Source organism: Spinacia oleracea, chromosome 3, assembly GCF_020520425.1.
Source record: "Spinacia oleracea cultivar Varoflay chromosome 3, BTI_SOV_V1, whole genome shotgun sequence".
Classification (NCBI taxonomy): domain Eukaryota; kingdom Viridiplantae; phylum Streptophyta; class Magnoliopsida; order Caryophyllales; family Amaranthaceae; genus Spinacia; species Spinacia oleracea.
The window spans coordinates 4,346,581-4,371,451 of NC_079489.1; the positions used below are offsets into that span (position 1 = coordinate 4,346,581).

Below are 24,871 nucleotides of genomic sequence, written 5' to 3' on the forward strand. Positions count from 1 at the left end.
GTCTAATTTAGTATTGATTCGAGCCCATTTAACCCGACCCAAGAATTGATAAAATAAAATATATTCATTCCAAAACAACCCAATAATAAATTTCTCCCAAAAATCATCATCTAACTCTTTCTAGGAACTTCTGAAGAATTGATCTGCAGTTGGAAAATCGTCAGCTAAGGTGTCGTTGCCGCCTTTCGATTAATGTGACTGATCTGCAGAACGGAAATGAGACCAATATTCCTTCACGAGTTGTCCAAATAGTGAATCTTCCTTCTTCATTAGCTTCATTGGTTCATCATATTCCACTAAATTTCCTGCAACATTACATATGTACATTATAACATTCTATTCAAACAAAGTTTTTTTAGCGCGCGCTAGACTGAAATATTAGAGCTGATCATCATGAGCCCAACCCAAAAAATAGCGAGTATTGGGCAGAGTTTTTAGGCCCATTTTTTGGGCCCGGTCCAATCAGAATATTATTTTTTCGCTTTATTTCGGGTTTGCTTGGATTTGTATCATGTGGTGGCTTGTAAATTGTCTCAATGCGGCTAACATTTTTTTTGGGATTAATTCTTTGGTAGTAGTAGTTAGGTTATATACTAATTGTTTGAAGAAATTTCAGGATTATTTTATAAATTAAATACTTTGTATCATAATTTTTTTATGTGTATTTTGAATTGTTGCCCATTTTTACTATACAAATTCTTATTTACAATGGGTGTACAATAATACACCTCTAATAGCATGGATAACATGCATTTTCTTTCAAAGTTTGAAATGCAAATGTTTCATCAAAAGGTCTTGCGCGCACAAGGTGTACAATAAATTTATTGTACACCAAGATAACTTTTATGCAGTTTTTCGTAACTTTAACCTATTTTTCTGTAACTTTTATATTATAAAATTAAAAAGTTGATAGATAAACATTTTAAAGGGTTAAATGATTAATTTATACATTATTAGTGATTTTGAAGAAATAATTTTTTATTCAAATGAAAAAATTTATCATTAAAAAATAGATAACTTTTACATATATAAATGTAACTTTAAAGCATTTTAAGTCAACTTTTACTTCGGTGTACAATATTTATTGTACACCCATTGTAAATAAGAATTTGTGATGTCTCATTAGCTGACAGAATACTTCCTTAGCTGAAATGTAAAGCAGCCCGTGGGCCTAGGCCCTATTTTGAACTTTCCGGTCCGACTCGTTTTGGCCCACAACCCGTGGGCTCGGCCCGGCCCACGGCAATCTTTAGAACACACTCCTTGGCAAGCTTGCTTCTGAATTCTGCAGCTCCTGCTTTTTGTTCATCATAAGTGACCAAAATAGATGTTTTAAATGTTGAAGAAAACTCACCATCACTAATGGAAAGGACCTTTGTGCAATCCATTACAGTTGGTATCCTGTGGGCTACTGTAATCACAGTGCAATCTGCAAATTCAGTTAGTATTGTTCTTTGTAGAATCGTGTCAGTTGCATTATAAAAAGATACTTCGACACGACATGAAACTCAAATATATACATGATCTTGTATGAAATTTATTACATCTAGAGTGTCAGATTCTCCGATCCCTTGTCGGACACGAGACCCCACTAAAAGTCTGAGCAACATAGGTTTTCTTAAAAAGTAAAACAAAAACAAACAAAAACAACGATCATATCCTGATCATTTTTTAATTAAGAGGTAAATGAAAGTAGAAAATAAATCTAAAAAACACAAAAAAAAAAAAAAAAAAAAAAAAAAAGGCAGTAGATGAAGTTTTATGTTATTGCCTTTTCGATCAATGTGACTGATCTACAGATTGGAAATGAGACCAATATTCCTTCACAAGTTGGCCGAATAATGAATCTTCGTCCTTCATTAGCTTCATGGGTTCATCATATTCCACCAATTTCCCTACATTTATCAAAACATATTCTTTCAATAATCATCCACAATATCATTCATTCATTCAAACTTAATTTGATTCTGAAAAATGCAACTCAAAGAAAACTCACCATCACTAATGCCAAGAATCTTTGTGCAATCCATCACAGTTGGTATCCTGTGGGCTACTGTGATCACGGTGCAACCTGCAAATTCAGTTCGTATTGTTCTTTGTAAAATCGTGTCAGTTGCACTATCGATTGATGCAGTTGCTTCGTCCAGCACCAATACCTTGCTTCTTCTTAGTAAAGCACGGCCTAGACAAAATAGTTGTCGTTGTCCCATGCTCCAATTTATTCCATCCTCCATAACTAATATCAAATGTATCAGTAAAGTAACTAATACTCCATCTGTTTCGAAATAATGGGGACAGTATACCTTTTCACGCTCGCCAATGTAAATGTTTGGACATTAATATCTCTAATTTTGTATTCGCAAAAATTATAAAAAGTTGATATTTCGAAAGTACATATCGAGACGAATCAAACAAGACCTCACGCGACTATATGTTTCCTTACCCATAAATCACATATGATAGTCAAATAGAAATTTGTAAATAGTGTCAAAAGTCAAAGTTCTCTATTATTTCGAAACGGATGGAGCACTTCCCCCGTTTTTTTAGTGAATGAATAATGTGAAAAGTCAATATGATGCATCTATTAAGAAACAGAAAAGTATAACTGAATATCAAGATCAATGAAGATTTCCACTAAAATGAAAAATCATTTACCAAACGAATTCAAGCCCTCCTCTTTCTTTTGAACAGCTTCTTTGAGTTGACATTTTCCAAGCACCTACAGAATAAATATTAATACATGAAGAGAGGAAGAACATCAACAATTTTCATACATATAGCTCGAAAATTTTCCGAATGAAAATAAAAATAAAAAGGGAAAGTATACATATATACCTCCCATATTTCGCCATCACTATGTTGACACAACGGATCCAAGTTGAACCGTACACTGCCATCGAACAGAGTTGGATCTTGAGGGATAATTCCCAAACGTGACCTCAAATCGTGAAGTCCTATCAAACATATATTAATGCCATCAACTATAATAGTCCCTCCAACTGGTTCCACTAGGCGAAACAATGCCCCTATTAGGGTAGTTTTCCCGCTTCCTGTCCTACCAACAATACCAATTTTGTCTCCCCCTTCAAACACGCAACTAATTCCTTTAAGAACCAGTGGTGCATCTGGTCTATATCTTATCTGTTTTGGAAGTGAATAATAATAATCTTATTAGTATATTCACACAAGTCGCGGTAAATGTTTGATAAATTCAAATGAAGAAAGGTTGATCACCTGTAGGTTACATATTTCCACTTTACCAACTAATGGCCAGTTTTGTTGTGGAGGGCGACTATCATGGATGACTTCTGGTGCTTCACTGGGTATATACATGTATTGATTAAGCCTCTCCACAGAAACTATGTAGTTTGCTAATGTGCATTGTTGTTGGATGGAGTAAACCATCATCGTATTTATCCCAAGACCATATGATAGAGCCATTCCAACGAAGCCTGCATTATTAGTTATAGAAACTTTTTTACTTTTAGAAGGATTATTCTTGCATGGACCTGGTAAAGCCAACAATTTACTCCAGCAGCCATTTTACCAACATAGTGACCTTTATTTTCATATAGTGACTATAATAAATTAAACACCAAATTTCTTAGATATAGTAACCATTTTTTGAATCAAAGCAACCCTATGTTCAACAAGTGTGGGAGAATTTATGTCCTACGGAAATCTCGCCCTATGTACTCTCTGAAATTTTGTCCCTGAATTAATGCATTAGCTCCACTTTCCCCTCCAAAAAAAAAAGAAGTAACCCTATGTTTTTAAAAGAAAATCGTGACTTAAAATCACATTATTCAAACAAAACATGTACTAAAAACATCAATTTGATCCCTTTTTCATAATAATTCTAATAAACATGTCAAAATAAATTAGAATCAAGTTGTTAACTTTGTTTTTAGGCATGGTCTACAATAAATTTAGTGTGGACCACGTCTATTTAAGAATTAGTGTTTATGGGAATATTTACATCAGGGAACAAGATAGAGAATCTCTCACCTGAGCTTAAAGTACCGGGAGGAAGCAAAACCATGCACAGTGCTGCTGCTGCAAGAACAATGGCGCTAAGGGTTTCAATTCTCTGAATCAGCCATTCAGTGGCTGCAAAATTGTGGAAAAATGGGGTTGCATTTCTATCAATAAGATTGAGATTCTTAGCAAAAAAACGTTCTTCCTCTTGAAAAGCTCGGATTGTTACTGCTCCTGCTACAGATTCGGCTAAATGATTTGCAACCATGGACTTGGTTGTACCATTGAGTCTCATCAACTCTTTTGCAGTTGAAAAGTAGTATCTCTGTCCACGCGTTTAGAAAAGAGTAATTAATTAGGCTACGATTCCATATACCTGTGGGAACTAGCAATGAAGTGATTCCACAGACTTTATTAGTTCTAGAAAGGCTTAAAGCGAAAGTTACATACGTTCTTTAAGTATGGCACCATTTTGATTTTTACATTATTCACACTACGACTTTGGCAATTTTTTGTGATTCATACGTAAGAAAACTGTAGTTATGTGGGATCATGTTATATCCGTATCGATATATATTTTCTGAACATTATTTTTTAATAATTTTTAATTATACATAATTTGAGAATAGTGTAAAAATCAAAATGGTGCGAAGTAATGTGTTGGAGGAGTAAAAGTCAAATGGTGCAATATTTAAGGAACGGAGGAAGCTTTAAAATCTTACCTGCAATCGTATAGCAAAGTAAATCACTGGTATAGTAACGAATAAGACCTGCCAAGTAATGACGCACAACACTCCTAAATACGCATACACAAAAGTAGAACCTCCAAAGGCTGCTTGGAAACTGTAGGCAATATCAAGATCAACAATGCTCAAATCAGAAGAGATCTGCAGAGTTTGAAAAAAAAAACATGGAAAGTTACTGAAACATCATCATTTTAAACTTGTGTTAAATAAAAAGTTCTGAAGAGTATGGAAACTTTGTATTTACCCGACTTAGTATCCTTCCGATAGGTGTAGAGTCATAAAAGGACATTGGAGCACGAAATACAGAGTTCAACAGCTTAGAAAAAAATGATTTTGATGACTCCATTGCTAATGAAACCATAGATAAAGTTCTTATGAGTATCATGAATGTCAAGAAGAACCCAATGATGACATAAACCACAATCAATTTTGATTTGCTGACATAAGGATCATCAATTCCTGAAGCCATCCAAGTGCTTTGTAAAATCTGACCAACGACAAAGATAAGTTGAGCAAGAACAAATATGGAAAAGTAGAAATAGCCTTTATTTTGGTTCAGATAGATTAAGTATGACTTAAGACCAGTGTCTCCAGTTTCTCTTTCTTCTAGTTTAATTAGCTGATCCCCTTTTAATTCTTGATGTTGTTCCTCAATGTTGGGTTCTCTCTTGATCTCTTTAGGTGAATAGTTATGTTTATCAATGGTGCTCACTTCAGCTAGTATCTCTGTACCAACAGTCTCTTTGTGCGCGTTTACAAGGTCCAAAAATTCCGGACTTGAAGCTACTAACTCGTGATAAGTTCCTGCCTGAAGGACTTCACCATCTGACATCAGCTGTAAACAAGAAGATTTTGCTTGATTTCGGGTAAATACAGAGTTTAGATAAGTTCAGATAATATAAATTCAGGAAAAATAATAAGTTCAGATAAGCTCAGATAAGTTTAGTTAAGTTCAGATAAGTTCATATAAGTTCAGTTAATGAACTGCACAGGTAAACACAGTGTCATAGAAAGGAGCCAAGAAAAATTGAAATCAAAAAAAAAAAAAAAAGAGCATGCATATAAAGAAGAAAGATCTGGAAGCATCAGGCAAGTGGCCGAAGACTCACCAAACAACAATGAAAAGCAGGAAGAAAATCAACTTGATGCGTCACAAGTAAGACTGTCTTTCCAGAAAGAGCTTCCATAACATAGCCCTACGACAATGTAACAATTTTCAGATGTTAATTTATGTAGAATATTAGGGAAATAAAAAAAAATGCCATGGTTATGGAATAAAAAATTACATTGAAGAGGCTAGTTGCAGTGTGTGCATCAACAGCACTGAATGGATCATCCAAAAGATAAATTTCAGCATCTTGATATAATGCACGAGCAAGTTGAATTCGTTGCTTCTGCCCACCACTCAAATTAACTCCTCTTTCTCCTATTTCAGTCATGTCACCGTAAGGAAGAAGGTCCAAATCCTTCACCAATGAACACCTACGAAGAGTTTCTTGATATCTCAGGTCATCCATATCACACCCGAAAAGAATATTTTCGCGTATTGTCCCTGTTTGGATCCAAGCCGTTTGGGAAACATACGCGATTCTCCCATAAACTTCCACCTGTAACAGAAAATAAATTTGAGACAGAAGAGCAATTCAAGTATTCAACTGATTTAAATACTGCAAGATTCATAAAACTAGAAAGGTTACTGAAGAATATTACAATTCCGTCTACATATGGTACTTCTCCAAGAATTGCAGCTAATAATGTTGATTTTCCTGATCCTACTTCTCCGCATATAGCTACCTTTTCACCAGGACGAACATATAGATTTATGTTTCTTAGTGTTTGCTTTGATGGATTAATCTCCCACGAAAGATTTGCTGACTTCATGAGAATTGTATGGTCTTTGCTTGTCATATTGCTCATTTTCCTGACATTTTCAGTTTGAAGCTCTGACGCTGCAAGAAATTTCACAATTCGTGCAAATGCAACTCTTGCTTGAATAATTACACTAATGACATCAGGGATAACTGTGACAGGCTCTTGCACCAGACGCAGTGTTGCAAGAAAAGTGAAAACATTACTAGCATGTAGAGGAACTTTCAGGAAATAGCATGCCCCAAATGTAGCAGCAGAGACCAATACAGGAGATGTCCAAAACAGAAAAATGGCGTATGCCTTTCTCAACTGCACTGCTGATAACCATTTAGATTCAACTTCCCTCAATTTCTCAATTACATTCTTGAAGTGAGTTTCCCAAGCATACAACTTTAACACCTTCATGTTCACAAGAGCCTCTGAGCAAGCCTTCAGCCTTGAATCTTGAGCTGCCATCAACTTGCTTTGTAACTTGTGCTGTAATTTGGCAAGAGGAGCGTTGCAAACCACAGTTAGAACAATCACTATTAACGATGCAACAGTTGCAATTCCAACTGAATAGATCAAAATAATCAATGCCAAGCAAAGTTGAAGGATAGTTGTCCAAGTCTGATGAAACCAAAAAGGGAACTCCCCAATCCTATACGCATCCACAGTTACATAGTTCATTATCTCACCACCAGAGTGCATCATCTTTGCAACATTTGATAATTGTAGTTGTTTCCTGTAAATTTCTGCAGTGAGCATGGACCTTGTTTTAAGGCCAATCAACCTGCTCCTGAAGTACCATTGCCTTTGTGACAATGATTCCAAGATCTTTGACAGAAAGAGTGAAATTGCCAAAAGATAACTTTCGTATCTGAAAGCTTCTTTTCCCTCAGAAATCTCAATGAAGGAATTCAGCAAAAGTGGTCCAGCTGAAACTGTTAGTGTCTTCAGAAGTGCAAAGAACCCTGACATTACAATCTCCCTCCAATGGCATGCAATAATGGTCCACATAATTGAGGATTCTGATGGTTCTGTTTTATTTTTACTGAACTTGTCAAGGAACAACAAGTAACAAGACCCTGCTCTATCTATGTCCCTTAGTATGGGTACGTTGTCCTCCTCAAGCGTTTTCTGCTTGCCCAATTTCATCAAAGGGTTCAACCAACAGAACGACATCTCACTGAACAACCCCGCTTTGGCAAACGGGGTAACTTGAGAAGCTGCATCATTTTCACTGATGCTGCAATCAGCTTCGGCGTTCAAATGAGTGTAAAGAGTACTTGCAATGCTAGCCTCCCCACATTCTTCATATTTATACCCCTTGTAAGCACATAACAATAGAAAATTTGCTCCTAGAAAAGACAAAATATTTAAGGCCACTGTAACTGCTACCCTGTCATGGTTCACCATGGCTGCCAAAAGAGGCAGAAAACAGAATATCCCAGCAAAAATAAAAGTCAAAATTGACAAGATTAGCAATGGGGATTTAGGGGGGAAATTTCTATCAAGGCTTATTGTTAATCCCACCAACAACCATGTAACTCCATGGGAGAAAAATCGAATCCAGGAATGAATTGGTGAAATTGAATGATCATTTCTCAACTTATCCTCCAAACTCCAAATGCCAAAGCCTACGTAAAGTAGTCCCAAACATCCATTGAAAACAGCTGATGATATTTGCAGAGTTGAAAACTGTCTGTAACGAGCTCGAATCTCGAGTTTCTTGGAAGTAATTTTGCAAATTAAGTTCCACAGCAGCACTGCTAGAAGTAGTAGATCAAAACAAATAATGGCAACATGGTTGACACATGACGAAGGATCAATGAGAGACATAAACTGGTTAGGCTCATCGGAATTGTTCCTTGCACCACAGAAAAAGGTCAACAGATCCTCCATCTTCACCTTTCTCTCTGTATCAACAAGTAGACATAAATCATCATGTAATATTGATATTGATGATTCTCATAATATTACACTTTGTATATAAAGAAGATAAAAAATAGAGATTTTTTTATTTTTACCGCCTTATGTATGTCACTTCTTGAAACTTATCACCTAAAAGAAATTATTTTGCCAAAAAAGTTACTTTAATGCCAAAAAAAACCATTATTGTGAAAATTACCACCTTAATTTTCAAAAACTTTGAAAATCTTCATCGGTTAAAGGTATCCGTTAATCTTTCCGTCCAATGGGGCCCACATACTCGGTTTTTTTCATTTCTCCTTTCTATCTTCCTATAAAACACAATCTATAACTTCATTTCATTCTCTTCTTTAATTTACCGCATCAAACCCAAAAAATACTTCCTTTGTTCCACAATGAGTCCCAGTTTCTACTTTTCACGTTTGTCAATGCACATTTTGTATCAGTTTTATATCTAATTATACATTATTCTTAAAATACTCATTAAGACGAATCAAATAAGACCTCACATTAATATGTTTTTTCTTATGTATTGGAAAGAATTTAGAAGATTCTCTTCAATTGTGAATAGTGTCAAAATTCTGATCTGGATTATCATTATAAAACAGAGGTAATTTATGGTTTGTTGATTTATTGTTCTTTAATATTGAAGTTTAGTTGAATGGGTTTGCTTGAATGTAACGTTGTTGGTAACATTGGGGCAAACTAGCCATAACTAGGGTTCTCAAGCCCTGTTCTTTTGGACTTAATTTTAGTTCAGTTCAGCTCCATTCAATTTCATTCCGTTCCGTTCAAAAGAATGAGATTGTGTTCATATTCGTCTTTAATGATCTTATTTTATTATTTTGTTTATTATTATAATGTTAATATTACTATTAGTTATATTGTAATGTTCATCTTTAATTTTATTTTACTTTTTTTATTATTATTATTTTTATTATTATTATTATTATTATTATTATTATTATTATTATTATTATTACTATTGTTATTGTTATTGTTATTTTTATTACTATTACTATTATTAATGTTACATATTATATATTATTTATTACTCCGTAATTTTTTTATTACGGAGTGTAATATTTATTATTTATTATTTATTATTACTATTTACTATTTACTATTTAATATTTACTATTTACTATTTACTATTCATTAAGTTCCATTCAGTCCAGTTCCATTCAGTTCAATTCAGTTCAGTTCAATTCAGTTCAATTCAGTTCAGTTCAGTTTAGTTTAGTTCAGTAAAAGCTCGGAAGCACTAGGGTTTAATCACTAAATAAACTGATAGCGGTCATTTGTATGAAATTAAGGTGCATTCTTACATTTCTATGAAATTAGGGTTCTTGGACTTGGTGATTTTTTTTTCAATAATTAAACCTCAATTAATTATAATTATTCAATTATTGGGTTAATTATGAACTAATTGGCATGATTCAGGTAGGTGGAACGGTGGATGTACGAAAATTTAGGGTCAGTATGAGGGATGAGAACCGAAGAAAGGGCATTGAGAAATGGATATGGAGGGTGAAAGGAGACAGTACAATCTTGCATGGATAATTAACACAAGAAATTTTCTGGTTTGATTATTTCAGGACAAAGAGCTCAAGATTATTGATTCTAAATTCATTGGGACCACAAAATCGAACTATATGCATCATCATCTTGTGGTAAAAAGCTCTGACGTTAGTACAATACACCCTCAGGTTCACAAAAAAGAATAAAAAAAAAACATGTATAGCAAAAAGACAGAAGCAATCCTACAATAGTTGTTTAATTCTATGAAGCAAGAAGTCACGAACTCACAGGACAAACCACCAGCGGACTAACCTGCACCAATATGTATGCGCTAGTACCAGCAGACATGCAAGGGAAATGCTTCATCTAGGATTCGTTGCACTCTAGCATCGCGGAAACTGTCAACCTGTGACAAAGAGCTCACCTTGCAAAAATATATATTTCATTAACAATCAGTAATTTATTTTGTTTTAAGAATCTATATAATGAAGAGTGTGTGTACAAACTTCAAAAGGCTGTAAGATTACCTTGGACTGGAAAGAATGAAAGGAGACAGGACAATCTTGCATGCAAATATCCTGTTGTAAGAACTCCTTTCCAAAACCAATGCTAAAAAGATTTGAACATTGCAGAAACAAACCAGGAAAATTAATGAGATCAAAACCAATATGATTATCATGATACTCAGACAGAGCCATCAGCCACTGTATTAATCAGCAAACTAACATGGGTCCATATATATTTAGGTGCCAGAAAGGTCATAAAATTTGTCCATGAATATTTAGTATGTGCACCAAAATATGGTAGATAGTGGTTGGCAACTTGGCATTAGCAATGACTCACTGAGGTCCTTACTCTTAAAGTTTTCAACAAAGGGTCCAGGTCTAATAACTGCAACTATATGATAATGAGAGCATGATTAAGTTGAATACTTGTATAATAGAGCACGTGTTCAATTAGTTACATCTAGGAGCTCCAGTACAATTTAGCATAACTTTATGGAAAACATAACAAAGTCTGGAATATACATACACTATATTGTGATATGGGGGTCGTTAATTACTGTAATTACTAATGAGAGTAGAGAAAGGGAAAATGCATTTTCAACTTTATAATCACAACAATCCAAATATTGACTCTTACAACATTTATACATGTGCAGGTACGATTTGACAATGATGGGGGGGGGGAGTGCTGACAGAATCATGAACATATAGTAAAAGCAGAAAATCTGAAATGGCTAAACCTATAGCAGGGGAAAGGGGAATGGATACCGGTGAATCAAAATTCCATTAGCCGAGTTTGTTATTTTCATCCTCATCACTCAAAATAGGAGATGGCTTTGAACTACAGCAGCCCTATCATCTACCAGGGTGCAATATGTACAAGATCAACAAAAAATGATTCTACTTCTTTAATACCGAGGACAAAATAATCGTGACATATATATTCAGAATGGCGCTGTTGCTGCTGCTGCTGCTTTTGGTTCAATTTGTTTGCTCTGCAGATTGAAAATGGGACCAATATTCCTTCACAAGTTGGCCAAACAGCGAATCTTCCTTCTTCATTAGCTTCACAGGGTCATCATATTCCACCAATTTTCCTGCAACATCATTTACATTACATTCTATCAGAACACACTCCTTAGCACTCAACTTCATGCTGTAAAATCTAGAACATCATTCAGAGTTTGCTTCTGAATTCTGCAGCTACTGTTTTTTGTTCATCACAAGTGACCAAATAGATGTTTTACAAGTTAAAGAAAACTCACCATCACTAATGGAAAGGACCTTTGTGCAATCCATTACAGTTGGTATCCTGTGGGCTACTGTGATCACAGTGCAGTCTACAAATTCAGTTCGTATTGTTCTTTGTAGAATCGTGTCAGTTGCATTATCTATTGATGCAGTTGCTTCATCAAGCACCAATACCCTGCTTCTCCGCAGTAAAGCACGTCCTAGACAAAATAGTTGCCGCTGTCCCATGCTCCAATTTGATCCGTCCTCCACAACTGACATCAAAATATTTATTAAATACAGTTGACAGGCTCATTTTGGTATAATGTCAGAGAATGGAGAAGCATATATCAATATATGAATAACTGTTATTTGTGAATAGTGCAAATAACATGGCATTTTCGTAAATAAATCGGTAGGAAAACTTTAAAAAAAGGTGGAAATAAAAAAAACGAATAAAGTGAATTAAATGAATAAAATATGAGGTTAACAAAATATAATTTGTAGTTTAACAGAATAAAATGTAATCTTAAATGAATAAAAATTGAAGTTAAATGTTAGTATATCTTGAAAATCTATTTATTTACGATTTTGACATGTGATTTTTACTATTCATTAATAACCGTTATTGATTTTAAATCACCGGTCAGAGAATTATCCTCCCCACCACAGGAAATAAGAAAGAAACCAAATCCACACTCCAATGGTAATGAGAAAGTTATACCAGCAGAATCTAGGCCTTGATCTTTCTCTTGGACAGCCTCTTTGAGTTGACATTTCCCAAGAACCTTTTCAAAAAAAAACAAAAAAAACAAAAGGGGACATCAGAAGTTGTAGTGAATTACACAAAAAATTGATAAATTAGGAAATACTGAAGAAAGATGAATTATACCTCCCAGAGTTCTTCATCATTGTGCTGACACAATGGATCCAAATTGAACCTCACAGTGCCATTAAAGAGAGTAGGATCTTGTGGAATAATCCCAAATCGTGATCGTAAATCATGAAGTCCTATTGAACATATATCGACACCATCAACTATTATCTTCCCTGCAGAAGGTTCCACTAAGCGAAACAAAGCCCCTATTAGAGTGGTCTTCCCACTGCCAGTCCTACCAACAATACCGATTTTGTCACACCCTTCAAATATGCAACTGATTCCTTTCAGTACCAGTGGTGTATCTGGTCTGTATCTTATCTGTATAACATTGATATTTTTAGTTTAGGAATATTATTATCTATTGTGTGTCTAAATAAGAATCCCGGTGTACTAAAATTTTACCTTTAGATTGCATATCTCCACTTTACCAACTGATGGCCAGTTTTTTGGAGGGCGGCTGTGTTCAATTACTTCTGGAGCTTCACTTGGTATATGCATGTATTGATCGAGCCTCTCCACACAAATGATATAGTTGGCTAATGTGCATTGATTTTGGATAGAGAAAACCAAAGATATATTTAACGAAAGACCATATGATAGCGCCATTCCAATAAACCCTGCATCATTTGTAGTTTTTAGAATGATCCACAATATTTTACAGCACGAAAAGTTTATCTAATTAAGCCTCCTTTTTCTCCAAAAATATAAGAGGTTGAAAACCAAGTAAGAGATAAGCCACTCACCGGAGCTAAAAGTTCCAGTGGGAAGCAGAACCATGCACAAGGCTGCTGCTGCGAGAACAGTGGCACTGAGGGTCTCAAGCCTCTGAATCAGCCATTCATTGGCTGCAAAATTGTGGAAGAACGGGCTTGCATTTGTATCAATTATATCAAGATTCTTGGCAAAGAACCGTTCTTCCTCTTCAAAAGCTCTTATAGTTATGGCTCCGGCTATAGACTCAGCTAAATGGTTTGCAACAAATGACTTGGTTGTGCCATTTATTCTCATCAACTCTTTCGCTGTCGCAAAATAATATCTCTGTTGACAAGTTTCACAGTTCATTAGGTTTGAGACCTAGAAAAAGTATGAAAACTTGCAAATATGCCTTGAATAAATTTTTTACCCGAGGTCAAGAACGAAGCCAAAACTTAATCTTAATGTTAAATATTTTTGTTGAATATAGGTATATTGCATATTACGATGACGTGCATATAACATATATTAATGCATATGATACATATTTCAAAAATGTTGTGTGCATATTGCACATACTGCTAACTATTACATAATTAATTGATTTATATTAGAATGGGAAACATAAAAAGGAATACATTGATAAGAGAGATGGAAAAGAAGTCATATTGCAACATGAGTCCATGTTAAACATTTTAGCTATACATTCTAAAGATCTTATACAACGCAGTATTTAATATCTATCATAGATGCACAAGTTGGTAGAACATATTGGAATGACATAGTAATGAGATAGCTAGTGCACAACTTTACATGGTCCTGATATCATTCAGCGAAAGGTGTTGCTTATTCAGATATCTGAATTATAAATGCTGAGTAGAATCGCGGTTTTAAACATTCAGCAAACTTGATGTGGGAAATTTATGATTTGACACTCACTATTCCATGGAAAACTGTAACATCCTTTATGGACTTTGATTTTCTTGCACAAAAGATTTTGAGAAGATTAACTAGAGACATATTATTCAAAAACTGGTTTACCTGCAACCGTATTGCCAAGTAAATTACTGGTATGGAGACAAACAGAACTTGCCAAGTAATAACTGCCAGCACTCCTAGATTAGCATATGCATTTGTAGTAGCCCCTATCGAAAAGAGAAGGCTGAAAGGAACATCTAGATCAACAATGCTCAAATCAGAAGAGACCTGTTGGGGTGCAAACATAACATTAGTTCAGAGTCACCTATAGAAATCAGAGTTATGAAGCTTATGACAAATTTATGCTCACCCGACTTAGTATTCTCCCAAGCGGTGTAGAGTCATAAAAAGACATTGGAGCACGGAAGAGAGAACTCAGTAACTGAGAAAATAAGGATTTTGATGCTCTCATGCCCAATGCCACAACAGCAAGGGATCTGAAGAGTAAAAAGAATGTTGAGCACGCTCCAATTATAAGGTAAACCACAATCAATTTTAATGTGCTGACATTAGGATTATCAACACTGGAGGCCATCCAAGTGTTTTGTAGTATCTGGCCTGTAACAAAGGTGAGATGACAGAAAATAGCTATAGAAAGGTACAAGAAGCCTTTGTTCTGATTCAGGTAGAGTAAGTATGGCTTAAGACCAGTATCCCCCACGTCTCTTTCTTCTCTTTTAATTAACTGATCACCTTTTGATGGATCGTGTAATTTCTCAACATTGGTTCTCTTGATCTCCTTTGCAGAATTTGTATGTGTTCCAGATGCACCAACCTCAGATAGTCTTTCAGTACCAGCAGTCTCTTTGTGTGCATTTACAAGGTCCAAGAATTCTTGACTTGAAGCTAATAACTCGTCGTAAGACCCTGATTGAAGGATCTCCCCATCTGACATCAGCTGCAAACAGGTTTTTTTTTATCAAGCAATGATTAAGTTTGTATGTAATTATATAAAGATATACTTCAAGGAACAAGGACCCTGAAAAAATCTATGCAGGTACTCAAAGTTAATTAAGAAGTACTCAAGCAACAAGGGAACAATACTATGCCTAGTAGTAGGAACTCCTAATTGGATATTGAGCAACAGTTGATGTTTGGGTCAAATCATGTATCTAATATTCATAAAGAAGTATCTTCACAAAACAAAACAAAACAAAAAAATAACTTTAAGAACAAATGTTCCCAGATGATCAGCACTGTTCGGCTAATGTCTTCTTGAACATCAAAATTATCCGAATACCTCTACAGGTTTCAGCCCTTAGAAGTAATGGGGGTCTGTTGTACAAAGTCTTACCCGTATGATAATAGTGAGGCTATTCCAGTTGATGGATGATCTGCAATGCCACGACTATCTGCTATTTCCTAATATATAGAAGTATGAAGTGAAGATAGTTTAATGAAATTTGGATTTAGTATATTTGATCCAAAAAATAAATTTTAAGAATTTTTTACTCCAAAGTAATCAAGGTAGTAGAATCTGGATTGACAATAACAATATGGCCATACCAAGATAAAAGAGAAAAAGATAGATAAACTTACTACACAAAAAACTCTAAATCGTTTATGGAACCAGTTACAATCTTCTTACTTCCAAGGTTGAGAGAAAACTGGGACTAACTTTGGTGGGAATGCATGGAATTATAGCATTTAAGCTTTATGAAAGTTCCATAAATTTCTAAGAAGAAAGCTGCAAGCACACCAGAAAAGTGATGGTTAACTCACCAAACAACAATTAAATGCAGGAAGAAAATCAACTTGATGTGTCACAAGTAAGACAGTCTTTGCAGAAAGAGCTTCCAGAATGTATTCCTGCGACAATTTTCAAAAAATAAATTTCTTTTTAGATTATGAATAAAGAAACACAGAATTGCACAAATAGGATCAAAGAGTTACATTAAAGAGGTTAGTTGCAGTATGTGCATCAACAGCACTGAACGGATCATCTAAAAGATATATATCAGCATCTTGGTACAATGCACGGGCAAGTTGTATTCGTTGCTTCTGACCACCACTTAGATTAACTCCTCTTTCCCCTATTTCTGTCATGTCACCAAAAGGAAGAAGCTCAAGATCCTTCACCAATGAACACCTCCGAAGTGTCTCTTGGTACCTTAGCTCATCCATGGCAGACCCAAAAAGAATATTATCACGTATTGTCCCTGTTTGGATCCAAGCTGTCTGGGAAACATAAGCAATCTTCCCATAAACTTCAACCTGTAATACAAAACCACTATAAGAACAAAGAAATATTTTCCCTGCATTTATATGCCCAAGTCTACTAGCATGAGACATAAGCCTTTGAAGTATATAGCATTATAACATTCATCTGGGATTCTGGATAAGCAACTATCATGCTAAAACCTAGAATACACAAATTAAATGCAAAGCACTACAGCAGTATAAGAATTCTTTATGAGTTTATGATAATTGCTTGAGGAAACTTACAATTCCCTCTATATACGGTACTTCTCCAAGAATTGCTGCTAGTAATGTGGATTTGCCTGAGCCAACTTCTCCGCATATTGCAACCTTTTCACCAGGTTGAACATCTAAATTTATGTTCCTTAGTGTTGGTTTTGATGAACTCATTTCCCATGAAAGATTTGCAGAGCTCATCTTAATGGCACAGTCTAAGTTACTCATTCTGCTCTTATTGTTTATCCTTTTAGTTTGAAGCTCTGGTTCCTGAAGAAACTCCACAATACGTGTAAATGCAACCCTTGCTTGAATCACCACACTAATCACATCAGGGATAGACCTAATAGGTTCCTGCACGAGACGCAATGTTGCCACAAAAGTGAAAACATTGCTGGCATGCAAAGGAAGATTGAGGAAATAACAAGCCCCAAATGTAGCAGCAGAGACCAATACAGGAGATGACCAAAACAGAAAACCATTGTATGACTTTCGCAACTGAACTCCTGATAACCATTTAACTTCCACTTTCCTCAACTCTTCTATTACATTCTTGAAGTGAGCCTCCCATGCATACAGTTTAAGCACCTTCATGTTCACAAGAGCCTCAGAACAAGCCTTCAACCTAGCATCCTGTGCAACCATAAGTTTACTTTGAAACTTATGTTGTAATTTCGCAAGAGGTGTGTTGCAAACAACAGTTAAAATAATTACTGCTAATGCAGCAAATGTTGCAATTCCCACAGAATGTACAAGAATAAGTAATGCAATGCAAAGCTGAAGGCTTGTAGTCCAAGTTTGGTGAGCCCAGAAAGGAAACTCACCAATCCTGTATGCATCAACAGTGACATAGTTCATTATCTCCCCAGCAGAGTGACTCATTCTCGCAGCATTCGATAATCTAAGCTGCTTCCTGTAAATTGCAGCAGAAAGTAAAGATCTAACTTTCAGACCAATCAATCTGCTTCGAAAGTACCACTGTCTCTGTGAAAGTGATTCTACGGTCTTTGCAACGAAGAGTGCAAGGGCCAAAAGGTAACCTTCATATTTGAAAGCCTTTTTACCCTCTGCAACTTCAATGAAAGCATTCAGCAGAAGAGGTCCAGCTGAAACAGTTACTATCTTCAAAAAAGCAAAAAACCCAGAAAGAAGTATATCATTATGATGGCACGCGACAATAGTCCAAAATATTGAGGATTGTGAAGAAGGTTCATCTTGTTTCTGTTTACTCAACTGGTTCATGAACTGCAAGTAACAAAATTCTGCTCTATCTGAATCCTGCAATTTCGGAACATCTTCATCCTCAAGAGTCTTCTGCTTACCAGATTTCATCAAAGGATTCAACCACCAGAATGTCAACCTACTAAACAACCCAGCTTTTGCAAATAGTGAGACTTGGGAGGTTGAATCAGTTTTACAGCTTCCATTATTAGCCTCACCATTCAGTGAAGTGTAGAGGGTATTTTCATCATTATTTCCCCTATCTTCTTCATTTTTGTACCCTTTGTAAGTAGATAATAACAGAAAACTTGCTCCTAGAAAAGACAGGACATCTAAGGCTACCTTCATTGTTGCTTCATGATCAACGATGGCAGAAAAAAGCGCGATCAAACAGAAAATCCCAGTAGAGAGGAATGCAAAGATGGACAAGATTCGCAATGGGGCTCTTGGGAAGTACTGTCCTCTAAGGCTAGTTGTTAATCCCACTAATGCCCAGGTAAACCCTTGGATAAAATATAAGACCCACCAATGAATTGGTGAAGAAGAATGATCATTCCTCAACTTCTCCAACAAAATCCAAGTTCCTAAACCAATGTAAACTATTCCCAAACAGCCATTAAAAACTGCTGAACATATCTGCAAGTTTGAGAGGCGTCTATAACGAGAGGGTTGCTCGAATCTCTTTGCGGAAAGTTTACAAATTATGTTAACTAAGAGCATTGCTAGAAGCAATATATCAAAACAAATGATTAAGGCATGATTGACACATGAAGAAGGATTGGTCACAAACACAAATTGCATTTGAGCACAAGGCTCTGTATCAGTATTTGAACAATTAGATTGCCCACAGAATGAAGTCCAGAGACCCTCCATCATCATTCTTCAGCCTTTCTTTTGCTCAACAGTCTCTGCATTAACATACGCATACTTACTCATCAGATTAACAGCATCAATAGTTTCAATACTCAAATTGCAATGCCATTTTCTTATAAAACAGTGAAGAATATCATATTACTACTGACAGTTGGTCAAGTGAAGGGCAGTTTTATCTCATTTCTGGTGGCACCCAAAACTGTCTAACCTCCTGCAACAAAAGCTCAGCATTGTCAACACTTAAAAGTAGTTAATCACTAAAAACAAGTTATTGGATAAATTAATGAAAAGGGTATACGCAAAAATTATAAAAAATTAAGCCAAACCCAGAAAGGTTGAAACCAAATAAGACAAACTTACGTGAAAATTGAAGAAAACCCACTTGAAAGGTGGGATTTTTATGACATGAAAGGGAGAAAAAAAAACCCAGATACTGATCAACTTTTTCTATATAGAAACAAGAAATCTATTTGAATGTTCTTTCTTAATTTCATTAGTAACTCAATATATCAATTTAAATCATGGGAAATGCGACGCAGCAGAGGGTTCTTATCATTTTCATTATATAGAGTAAATGAGTAATCCAATAATTCGGGTGCACACTAACTGTTTGATGAAATGCATCACAGAAAGAAACGTGATCCAGTTGAATTTCGCGAAGAACAACTTGTGGGTTTGTGACTTTGTGGCCGTGTGGGTGTACAATTTGGCACAGGATTCCCATAATTCAGCATATGACAATAACGTAAAGCGTCATGGCTCACGTACCTTTGAATATTTTTCTGACACTTTTGGGCGTTTGTTTTCGTCTTGTAGCAGATAAACAAGGAAAAGGCATAACTTTTTGGTTTTGTTTTTGTTTACAGAAAAGGATAGATGGAATCATGGAAATTAGGATGTTATCAAATGATCAATGATCAATGATCATCATTCGTGAAAAATATAGAAGTATACACCTGCCGACTATTGAGTATTGAGTGTCGTTTGTATTTTATTTATTTTTATTAGAAAATAATAGAATAACAATAATTTAGACGAGATTCGATGTCGTTGATATTTAGTGTATACACAGCATCATTTATACATTTTCACACATAAATAAGTTTCTTTTCAGATAAAATAAGTGCAGATAAATTTAGTGAAGTTCAGATAATATAAGTTCAGTCAAAATAAGTCCAATATAACGGAGCCTTAGTAAGAAATTCATGTGTTTTCATTTAAGGTTGGTCGTATTTCACAAGTACATGAGTATAGCATGGACGATTTCGTAAGCATGGGTACGACGTAAAAATCAAAGAAACGTTGGGGGGTAACGTAAAAAAACTCAATGTCAAAAGTTTGGCACTGGGTTAGGCCGCCCATACGCACGACACGGGAGTTGAAACAGCATGGGCACAAAGTCGTGTGTCGTGGACCGTGTTTGGGCACGAAGTCGTGTGTCGCGGACCGTGTTCGAGCCGCATATTTATAGAAAAAGCACCACAAAGGCACGACGAGCCCGAGCCGACACAACAAAAAACGAGGGCACGTGAAACTAATTCAGACAGAACGAGGGAATGTGGGCTTGGATCGTGACTGTGCATGGTGCAAATTGCAATGCCATGTCAGTGTATATTTAACTTAACTTGCATTGCGGAAGTTCAATTACAAATTGCAATGCCATTTTATATACTCCCTCCGTCCCGGAATACTGGACCTGTTTTTCTTATCGGTCCGTCTCTTAATACTTGACCTGTTTCTAAAAATGGAAATATTCTAACAATATTATATTATTTCTCACTCCACCCCTATTAACCCACCTACCCCCTACTCCATACAAAAAATAATTAAAAATTCAACCCCTACTTTCCCCCAACCCCACCCCTTTACACATTTCTCACTAACTACATTAAAATAATACCCACTATCAACTACTACCTATTAAATTAAATAAGTCAATTCAAGTCCCTTAAACTCTGTGCCGGTCAAACCGGGTCGAGTATTCCGGGACGGAGGGAGTACTGATTAAGGTAAGCAATTAAAAGTATTGTTTCAGTTCAAAGTAGACAAAATGATCCTAGTGACATATAACTATACTAAAGTAGTATAGTGATACAGATAGTTCAGAAACCATCACTTTGCAAATAACACACCAACTTTGGTTACCTGCAGTAATGACAAACATTGGATAGTGAAAAGACTATCACGTATTCAGTATTCATGCTCATGTTCATACAACTTGGTTTGAGTGAGATGGAGTCACTAGCCGAGCTTAGAGTTGTTAAAAACCGACCGGATCCGAAAATCCGACCTGAACCGACCGAATCCGTAACCGACCATGACCCGAAATTTTGGGTAAACAGGTAACCCGAAAGCGACCTGTACCCGACCTGAAAAAGCTGATAACGATGTTGTATGACAAAAATCCGATACCCGACCGATGACCGATAACCGAACTGACCCCGAACGAACAATGATCCGAACCCATTAATGACCTTAACCCGATTTTTACCACAACACGATTTACTCGACCTGTGGAGTAAGTTTTTTAAGACCCCGAACGAACAATGATCCGAACCCAATAATGACCTAAAACCGATTTTTACCACATAACAGGATTTACTCACCTGTGGAGTAAGTATTTTACGCTTGAATATTTGAGATGATCAAATCAGTTATTAACTCGATCTTAACCCGTGGGCGATAATGAACTCGGCCTAAATTTTAACCGACTCGAATATTATCCGATCCAAACATGACCCAAAACTGGAGATTAAATGCTACAAACCCCATTCAAACCTGACTATATATGATTCAAACCCGAAATTGAACCCAACCAGAACATGACTCAACCCAAACTCAACTTGCACCCGAAATGGAAAAAAACCCGACATGACACGACCGAGAACCAACCCAACCTGTACGGCTGTACCTACGTGATAGATTGACCCAACAGAACCCAACCTGATCATGTCATGAGACCCGAAATGACCCAACCCGGACCCAACCCCATGACCTGTTTGGACAGGTCTAGTAGCAAATAACAAACCAACCCCTACTTCTCTGCAACAACTGAATTGACTATCTGGGAACATACTAGAACAAAAATCAAACTCACCAACCAGAACAAAAACATAGTGATATCCAAACTCATCAACAAATCCAACCCAATCCCATATGTTTTCCAAAAGATCAACAAAGATCAGCAAAACATCAAGAACAATCGCTTTCATATTGTTGAACCTCAAATATCTACTGATATCAGGATCCCTCACAATAACAAAATAAAAGGAGAAGCATTGATCTAATTCTTAAAACGAATCCTTAACAAATTACGAATTCTAGTACAAAATGTAATATCCAAAACTCAGAAAATTGAAGTATTTTCAAACAAACACCCAATTTTCTAATTGTTTTCAAATGATAAGCAACTAGTGAAAGATCTAACTCTCAGTCTGCTCCCTGAGCCTCCTGATTGTACTTCTCACGGTCACTGCACTGGCGGTGCTGTTCAAAAAATAGAAAACAAATAAGTAAAAGAAATAAAAACGATGAAATTATGTATAATTAGCAAAAATTAACATTATTAATATAGAAAACAAATAAGTAGAGAATAAAAATAATGAAGTTAGGTATAATTAGCAGAAATTTCTGAGGAGATCCCCTTACTTCAAAGTGTAAGCACCACCAGCCTTGACCTTCCCGCAGTCCTTGCATCCCCAGATACCAACAGCCTGTCTCTTCACGGCGTACTGCAATGCATCATAGTGTTTTTGCAATCAGACATCAAAAGTTAGGTTGATAAATTCACAGACCATACATAGATATTGATTAAAGAATGGAGCTTTACCTTTCCGCAGAACTCGCAAAAGTACTTGCTGTGTTGACTGACTTCCATCTTCTTAATCTGCTTACGCAGACTGGCACCATACCGGGTACCTAAACAATACAATCATATTAATTAATTGTGATAATAACTCATTCCTAATTCAAAATAATCAAACAGGAACAATTAAACAGGAAAGTCTTGAACTAACTACTCATTGTCAATTTGAATCTGTTCTATGACAGAAATATATCAAATGCATAATAATCAAGAATTGCCAGATATGATTTCTTGTTTTCCTCACTCATGTCAAAGACTCAATTCTAATCAAATGACATTATGCTATGCAAATTTAACATCATCACAACAGAACTCACCGTATTTCCCGACAATACCAACCTTCTTGGTTCTCTTGGCCTGTATGCATCAACAACAACATTCAAAGTTAAAAGTAGCCAACATAAAAAATCTACAGAACTTTAATGAGCATTATTAACTCAACTCAGCTCACCCAAAATTGTACAACAAACCAATGGCATCAATAACAACAAAAAAACTATGTAAAAGTTGCAACTCACTCACTATTCAGTTTGGTTCAATCAAGGGCTTATTTCAACCTAAACAACATTATCCGAGCATAAACCCTAAAACACTTTCTCAATCTACACACCCATAATTAATACCAACATAGACTTTTCTATAATAGGGCGTGATGAACTGATGATAATATTATCATGCCAATAAGATAACATCGTATAGGCTCAATATATTAAAAAAAATCTTATAAAAAAAAGACTCCATAATCATGAATCTCAAACATGGAGACAACAACCCTCCACAGATTCCAAAGTTCAGTTGCATAAACCCTAAAAAAATTCGATTTCAACCCCAAAGCCAAAAATTAAGCTCACAATCAGCATGAACATGGCAATACAAAACCCCACATCAAATTAAAAAACACAGTAACAGTCATTTGACATTCAGAGCAACAAAGAATCAAATAATTTGTCACCCCAAAGCCAAAAATTAAGCTCACGATCAGCCTGAACATAGCAATACAAAACCCCACACCAAATCAAAAACACAATACCAGTCATTTCACATTCCGAGCAACAAAGGACTCAAACTAATTTATAACCCCAAAGCCAAAATTAAGCTCATAATCAGCATGAACATAGCAATACAAACCCCAAACCAAATCAAAAACAAAGTACCAATCATTTGACATTCCGAGCAATAAAGAATCAATCTAATTTATAACCCCAAAGCCAAAAATTAAGCTCACAATCAGCATGAATATGGCAATACAAAACCCCACATCAAATCAAAAACACAGTACAAATCATTTGACATTTTGAGCAACAAAGAATCAAACTAATTTATTACATGATTATTGAATCGAAGAGAGAGGAGGAGAGAAAGTACCATGGTTGAAGAGTCGACGGCGTTGAGAGAAAGTGAAGAACCAAAAACAGAGAGAAGAGTAAAATAGGGTTGGGTTAGGGTTTATACTCGACATTTCTAGGATTCATGGTTTATCTTTGGGCTTTTTTCTATTGGGTTTATGTTTGGGCTTTTTTCTATTGGGTTCATGTCAAATTGTTGTTATTTTACCTTTATATGGCCCATTGCTGACAGTTTTTAGATAGTCATACTAACTAAGTATGACCAATATAGCTCAATTAATTTGAGCCATATAAATTAATTTATTTTACCTTTCTTTTTACCTTTTTTTTGACCTTTTTTTTAATTTCAAAATTAAATAATTTTAGAAATTTATTTTAAATCAGTTTATTTATTTTGTGAAAATCAAAAAATAATTTCCTAAAAATTTTGAAACATAATTAGTTATAATTAAGATATGGGTTTTATTGATTGCAATAACGCGCGCGCTCTTACTCTGCAATTTTATTCGGAAATTAGACCATTTCCGACCCTTTGTCTTTATTTAGTTTAGTTTGTCTCTTAAATTCAATAAATTTTCACCATATGGTCGGAGTTCGTCCATGTTCCTTAGCCTCCTTGTGGTGGAGTTAATTAGTTATAGTATGTTTGGTTTGTCGTTCACTCGTAGTTGATTTATGTAGAATTGGTCTGTTGGTAAAGTTATATGCGGTATCGCAACGGATATCAATTTTCTGAGTACATTCAAATGAATCAAGTGGAAATCATCCTCGCGGCTACAACAAATCGTTAGACCCTCCCTCTGAAAAAGCGGAATGTTCCAGCGTTACAGTGCAAGATC

At 35.6% G+C, this 24,871-nt stretch overlaps 3 protein-coding genes across 3 annotated transcripts; all 3 read right to left on the reverse strand.

The window, feature by feature from the left end:
- Positions 1 to 1,497: 1,497 nt before the first annotated feature.
- On the reverse strand, positions 1,498 to 11,148 carry LOC110779844 (ABC transporter C family member 10). Its single transcript, XM_021984310.2, has 13 exons — positions 10,553 to 11,148; positions 10,338 to 10,449; positions 6,435 to 8,491; positions 6,011 to 6,331; positions 5,834 to 5,920; positions 4,969 to 5,559; positions 4,701 to 4,865; positions 4,009 to 4,303; positions 3,235 to 3,452; positions 2,836 to 3,141; positions 2,656 to 2,719; positions 1,997 to 2,236; positions 1,498 to 1,895 (listed from the first exon to the last, which is right to left on the reverse strand). The coding sequence occupies exons 3-13, from the start codon at positions 8,475 to 8,477 to the stop codon at positions 1,780 to 1,782; spliced, it is 4,446 nt and encodes a 1,481-aa protein (XP_021840002.2). The 5' UTR covers positions 8,478 to 8,491; positions 10,338 to 10,449; positions 10,553 to 11,148; the 3' UTR covers positions 1,498 to 1,779.
- A 154-nt stretch (positions 11,149 to 11,302) lies between these two features.
- LOC110779836 (ABC transporter C family member 10) lies at positions 11,303 to 19,509 on the reverse strand. Its single transcript, XM_021984306.2, has 13 exons — positions 19,182 to 19,509; positions 18,971 to 19,032; positions 16,758 to 18,856; positions 16,206 to 16,526; positions 16,035 to 16,121; positions 14,623 to 15,210; positions 14,376 to 14,540; positions 13,385 to 13,679; positions 13,044 to 13,258; positions 12,654 to 12,959; positions 12,486 to 12,549; positions 11,797 to 12,036; positions 11,303 to 11,628 (listed from the first exon to the last, which is right to left on the reverse strand). Exons 3-13 carry the CDS (start codon positions 18,825 to 18,827, stop codon positions 11,513 to 11,515), a joined length of 4,467 nt encoding a protein of 1,488 aa, XP_021839998.2. The 5' UTR covers positions 18,828 to 18,856; positions 18,971 to 19,032; positions 19,182 to 19,509; the 3' UTR covers positions 11,303 to 11,512.
- Positions 19,510 to 22,013: 2,504 nt separating this feature from the next.
- On the reverse strand, positions 22,014 to 24,169 carry LOC110779893 (60S ribosomal protein L37a). The gene is made up of 5 exons (XM_021984350.2): positions 24,052 to 24,169; positions 23,004 to 23,043; positions 22,651 to 22,739; positions 22,470 to 22,552; positions 22,014 to 22,307 (listed from the first exon to the last, which is right to left on the reverse strand). Exons 1-5 carry the CDS (start codon positions 24,052 to 24,054, stop codon positions 22,244 to 22,246), a joined length of 279 nt encoding a protein of 92 aa, XP_021840042.1. The 5' UTR covers positions 24,055 to 24,169; the 3' UTR covers positions 22,014 to 22,243.
- Between the last annotated feature and the right edge of the window lie 702 nt (positions 24,170 to 24,871).